The 6000-nt window shown below is 39.6% G+C and overlaps 1 protein-coding gene across 4 annotated transcripts in view; it reads left to right on the forward strand.

Moving 5' to 3' along the window:
* LOC115223483 (vacuolar protein sorting-associated protein 11 homolog) overlaps nt 1–5717 on the forward strand; it is an 86435-nt gene extending 80718 nt beyond the window's left edge. For all 4 annotated transcript variants that reach the window (XM_029794086.2, XM_036512605.1, XM_036512604.1 and 1 more), the window contains 2 exons: nt 3605–3670; nt 4646–5717. In XM_029794086.2, coding sequence (XP_029649946.1) covers nt 3605–3670; nt 4646–4678 — 99 coding nt within the window. In that variant the 3' untranslated portion in view covers nt 4679–5717. The remainder of the gene's footprint in view (nt 1–3604; nt 3671–4645) is intronic.
* The last annotated feature ends 283 nt before the right edge of the window (nt 5718–6000 follow it).

The following is a 6000-nucleotide window of genomic DNA, read 5'->3' on the forward strand; positions in this document are numbered from 1 at the left end:
GTCGTATATATATATATATATATATATATATATAGGTGCAAGAGTGGCTGTGTGGTAAGCAGCTTGCTTACCAACCACATGGTTCCGGGTTCAGTCCCACTGCGTGGCACCTTGGGCAAGTGTCTTCTACTATAGCCTCGGGCCAACCAAAGCCTTGTGAGTGGATTTGGTAGACGGAAACTGAAAGAAGCATATATGTATGTGTCTGTGTTTGTCCCCCTTGCATTGCTTGACAACTGATGCTGGTGTGTTTATGTCCCCCGTCATTTAGCGGTTCGGCAAAAAGAGACCGATAGAATAAGTACTGGGCTTACAAAGAATAAGTCCCAGGGTCGATTAGCTCGACTAAAGGTGGTGCTCCAGCATTGCCACAGTCAAATGACTCAAAGAAGTAAAAGAGTATATATGTGTGTGTCACCCAACCATCATTTGACAACCGATGTTGGTGTGTTTACGTCCCCTGTAACTTAGCAGTTCAGCAAAAGAGGCCGATAGAATAAGTACTAGGCTTGCAAAGAACAAGTCCTGGAGTCGGTTTGTTCGACTAAAGGCAGTGTTTCCAGCATGGCCACAGTCAAATGACTGAAACAAATAAAAGAATAAAAACATGTACTCTGTACTCTGAGTTATGTCATACCTCTGTACTCTGAGTTATGTCATACCTCTGTACTCTGAGTTATGTCATACTGATGACAGCAAAGGGTGTTACATCCCCAAGCTAGAAATTGATCTGTGACTAAACCTTTTAAAAAGAAATCTGTTTTTGTTCTTTTCCCTTGCTTTCAGCCCATTGTCTGTGTGATAAATAAGGAAGTTTTAGAGCCATTTGGCATCTACTTCCAGCATGTGGCACTACTCAGTACTTGCTTTTGTTATATTTATAAAATTATGTACTTTGTGTTAATTTTTATCTAAATGGCTTGTTTCATGCTAGCTACTTGATAAAATCCTAAATTTTATCCTTGATTATAATGATATATATACAGGGGTTGGACAAAATAATGGAAACACCTTAAAATTTCAAACAAATTTATTTTAATATGGGGCAGGACTGTTTGAATTCTACGAGGTATAGACTCGTACAAAGTTTGAATTGTTCCCAAAGGAATTTTTGTCCATTCTTCAGCTAAAACAGTCTCCAGTTCTTGTAGAGATGATGATGGTGGAGGATATCGACTCCTTACTTGCTTTTCTTAAATGTATCATAAATGTTCAACAATATTGAGTTCTGGGGACTGTGGTGGCCAGATAAGATGTTCAACTTCACTAGAATGTTCCTCGTGCCGTTCAGTAACAACTTTAGCTGTGTGAATTGGTGCAATATCATCCTGAAAGATAGCATTTCCCCCCAGAAACAGTTCTGCAACCATAGGATGAATTTGATCAGATAAAATGCTTAAATAGTCTTGACTATTAATTCTGCCATGAAGAGAGACCATTGGGCCAGCGGATTTCCAAGATATAGCCCCCTAGATCATCACAGATCCTCCCCGCTGTTCAATAGTTGGAAGAAGGCAGTCTGGGTCAAATGCTTCTTTTGGCTCTCTTCACATTTATACTCGGCCGGTGGTTGGAAAAAAAAGTAAAGGATGACTAATCCAAGAAAATAACATTCTTCCACTTCTCTAGGGACCAATTCTGTAGGTTTTTACTCCACTCTAAACGCTTTGCACTGTTTTTGAAAGTAGTGGTTTTCTGATTGCAGCCCTCCTGTGAAATCCAGCTTTGTGCAGCTCCTGGCAAAGTGAACAGTTTTTGTGGAAACTGGGTTCTGGAGGTGGTCATTAAGCTCTGCAGTAATTTTGGGAGTTACACTTTTCTGATCCTTTCTAACAATTTGTGTAAGAGTCCAACAGTCCCTATCTGAAAGTTTTGGTTTTCTTCTGGAGTTCTCTTTCAACGAGGAGAGTTTTTCCCTCTTTCTCAAAGGCTGCCATTACTTTCGAGACAGTACTTCTTGATACACCAAACATTTCAGCTGTTTCCATCATGCTAACACTTGCCATACAAGCACCAAGAATTTGACCTCTTTGAAAGTCCGACAGATCTGTCATTTTAATGAATTTTAATTTCCTTTCTCTGGTGATATCTGCAAAGAAAGAGCAATTTTAGCAAAGCATATTAAGCAACACTAATAATAAATCAAAAAACATGAAAATAAACAAGCTTTTCATGGTTTTATAGATATTTCAAAATTATGATGCTAGGTATTTCCTTTATTTTGTCCAACCCTTGTGTGTATGTATATATATATATATATATATATACGATATAGTGTATATTTAAACACATAAGGAATCCACTTATAGGAATTCTACATGCTAGAAAGAACAGCTAGGTTCTATAACCACAAAATTTAGAGATAAAATTCGACAGGAACAAATTGAAAAATTATAAACATTTTACCATCTAGTTTCCTGGACCAATTGGTTTCTGATCTTATTTTAGTGAGTCAAGGAACTCGTGTGATCTTAGCCGCAGTCCTTTGCTGGCTATATATATACATATACACACACACACATACACACATACATATACACATACACATACCTATATACATATACATACATACGTACACATACATACATACACATACATACATACACACACACACATACACACACATATGCACATATATATATATATATATATCATCATCATTCATCGTTTTAAATCCGAGTTTTATCCCTGTTAACAGGGGTGGCTAGATCTACCTCAATGCCATAGCAACTGAGGTAGGTAGGTACAGCCCACCCCAAACTTTGGGCTGGCTGGTGTCCATTCTCCCTTGCTGTCGTGAGGTTTTTTTGGAGCTGTATTTTCTATGGGGAGCATGCCCTTGCTTACCCCCAACCTCAGTTTGTATACATGAGTGGCCCCGAGACCAAGGCCTCTACCACAATTATTAAGAAATGTAATGGAAAACTACCTCAGGAAGGCAGAGACGCTACTCCCTGAGACCCCTTTCGGAGCCCCCCTATCTATATATATATATCATCATCATCATCATCATTTAACGTCCGTTTTCCATGCTAGCATGGGTTGGACGGTTCAACTGGGGTCTGAGAAGCCAGAAGGCTGCATCAGGCCCAGTCTGATCTGGCAGTGTTTCCTAACGCCAACCACTCCGTGAGTGTAGTGGGTGCTTTTTACGTGCCACCCGCACAGGTGCCAGACAGAGCTGGCAAACGGCCACGAACGGACGGTGCTTTTACGTGTCACCGGCACGGGGGCCAGGCGAGGCTGGCAACGGACACGAACGGATGGTGCTTTTACGTGCCACCAACACGGGGGCCAGACAGAGCTGGCAAACGGCCACGAAACGGATGGTGCTTTTACGTGTCACCGGCACGGGGGCCAGGCGAGGCTGGCAACGGACATGAACGGATGGTGCTTTTACATGCCACCGACACGGGGGCCAGACAGGGCTGGCAAACGGCCACGAACGGATGGTGCTTTTACGTGTCACCGGCACGGGGGCCAGACAGAGCTGGCATATTTATGGGGTAATAGAACTTAATATATGTATGTGTGAGTCTGTATATATGTGTTTACCTGAAACATGCAACTGGTTCAATCATTATTTTTGTCTCTCTTATTATAGCTTGACCGTGTCCAGGATGGATTCTCTTTGATTGCTGATTACTTTGGCCGTGGTATTTTTAGTAAGGTTTGTAGTACTCACCTTTCTCAATAATTTCACCTTTGTCCATTTGTACACATTATTCCCTGCTGACATGACCAAGTACACTTCTTTGGGCTCAAAGTTGTGTTCTTGAACAAGACACTTTATTTCACGTTGTTCCAGTTCACTCAGCTGTAGAATTGAGTTGCGGCAACACTGGTGCCGAGCCCTATCGGTGTTTGCCTTTCCTTTGGAAACATCAGTGGTATGGAAGAGGGGAGGCTGGTATGCATGGGCAACTTCTAGTTTTCTAGAAAACAACCGCTAGCCTCCTGAAGAAGGTCTTTACCCTTTAGTGTAACTGAATGCTAAAGGGTTTGTTCTTGGGTGTCTGTAGCAGAGTTCATTCCGTTGCAAGCATTCAGACCATATCTGAGGATAACTCAAAGTGCTGTGGCTTCTTGTCTTTTATGCACAAGTTCCAGAGATCCTGAAAAACTCACTGGCACAGCCCTTACGTCTCTTGAGTAAGACATAAAAAAGAAAAAGAAATTACAATATAGGCACAGGAGTGGCTGTGTGGTAAGTAGCTTGCTAACCAACCACATGGTTCCGGGTTCAGTCCCACTGCGTGGCATCTTGGGCAAGTGTCTTCTGCTATAGCCCTGGTCCGACCAATGCCTTGTGAGTGGATTTGGTAGATGGAAACTGAAAGAAGCCCGTCGTATATATGTATATATATATATATGTATGTGTGTGTGTGTTTGTCCCCCTAGCATTGCTTGACAACCGATGCTGGTGTGTTTACATCCCCGTCACTTAGCGGTTCGGCAAAAGAGACCGATAGAATAAGTACTGGGCTTACAAAGAATAAGTGCCGGGGTCGATTTGCTCGACTAAAGGCGGTGCTCCAGCATGGCCGCAGTCAAATGACTGAAACGAGTAAAAGAGTAATAAAAATAATATCTTTTTATTTGTTTATTAATTTGTTTTTTCTCATTTCTTTTTATTTTTACCTAGAAATCTCCAATGAAAGAATATATTCAGCCTTGAAAGATTTCAATCAACCCAGTATGAATTCTGAACATGTCACCTGTCCCCTCTGGTGCTCTGGCCTTGAAACCGTATTTTAAGATGACACTTTGATGTCATATACCAGATTGACATATGTACCATATATCTGTACAGTTATGTGATAAACCGCTTCCACCACCATGACCCTATTTGAGGCAAAGATAATGGTACCACTGAGAATTTCCTCCCCCTACTCCACCACCTTCTCTCGGGCAGTACAGGGTTCTTTATCTTAATTCTTGCAAGTCTCAAAAGCTAGCTATTAGCATAATCAATCTGTGATCCCTAAATTGGAAATGAATAAGGAATGTTTCTTGACATTCCCTATTCATTTCCATTGCATTGTACCTTAAACATTCCCTGGTTGCACTTCATGAAACCACAAGACCACTTCTTCGTTAATTCTCAAATTCTAGTCAATTTCTATCAAATTAATTAAGGCCATCAATGTATTGTATTTATTCCGTTTTCTTTTTCTTGTTACCAATTATTGTTTTCAAACTTTTTGCTAAATTTAACGATATTTTAAGTTTTATGCATCCATGATTAAGTTTTTTTTGGTTTTTGGAAAAGTCTTATGGTTTAAATCAGTGGTTCTCAAACCAGGACCCCACATGGCCCCTGAGGGTCCACATAACAAAATAGTAAACCAGGGATCCTCAATGATATTCTAAGAGCCCCTACAAAAAATGTTGCTTTAGATGTTTATATGTATTGCAAGAAACAGCCAGGTTGCTTCTTTCTCTAACATTTTAAATAGTTCAACCTACACAAGTGTATGTGCGAAAAACAAAATTGCAATTTTAAAAGAAGCTTCTATAAAACTAGTTTTTAAACATCGAATAGCAGTGAAGCTCCACCAGAATAAAATAATCAAAGGGATAAAATATGATTGAGAACCCCTGGTTTACATAGTTAATCATTTAACATACACATATACACTATTAGTAAATAATATATCAAATAATCGGAAACACAATAGGTCTGTACATTGTAATAAATCCAACAGAAATTTGAAGCTTGTTTTTTTTCTTTAGAATTGTGTTTTATAAATGACTAGCAGTATCGCCTGGCGTTGCTCGGGTTTGTAAGGGAAATAACTATATAAGCATTTTTAGAGAGTTACTTCCCTTATATAATAGCAAAAAAATGCATTAAAAATGGGAAAAAATGATGGTAAATTTTTTTTTAAATCGTTGACTCATCGTAGACATTTTTAGATAGTTACTTCCCTTATATAATAGCGAAAAAAATGCAATAAAAATGGGATGGTAAATTTTTTTTTAAATCGTAGACTCATT

Source organism: Octopus sinensis, linkage group LG23 (genome assembly GCF_006345805.1).
Source record: "Octopus sinensis linkage group LG23, ASM634580v1, whole genome shotgun sequence".
NCBI classification, from domain to species: domain Eukaryota; kingdom Metazoa; phylum Mollusca; class Cephalopoda; order Octopoda; family Octopodidae; genus Octopus; species Octopus sinensis.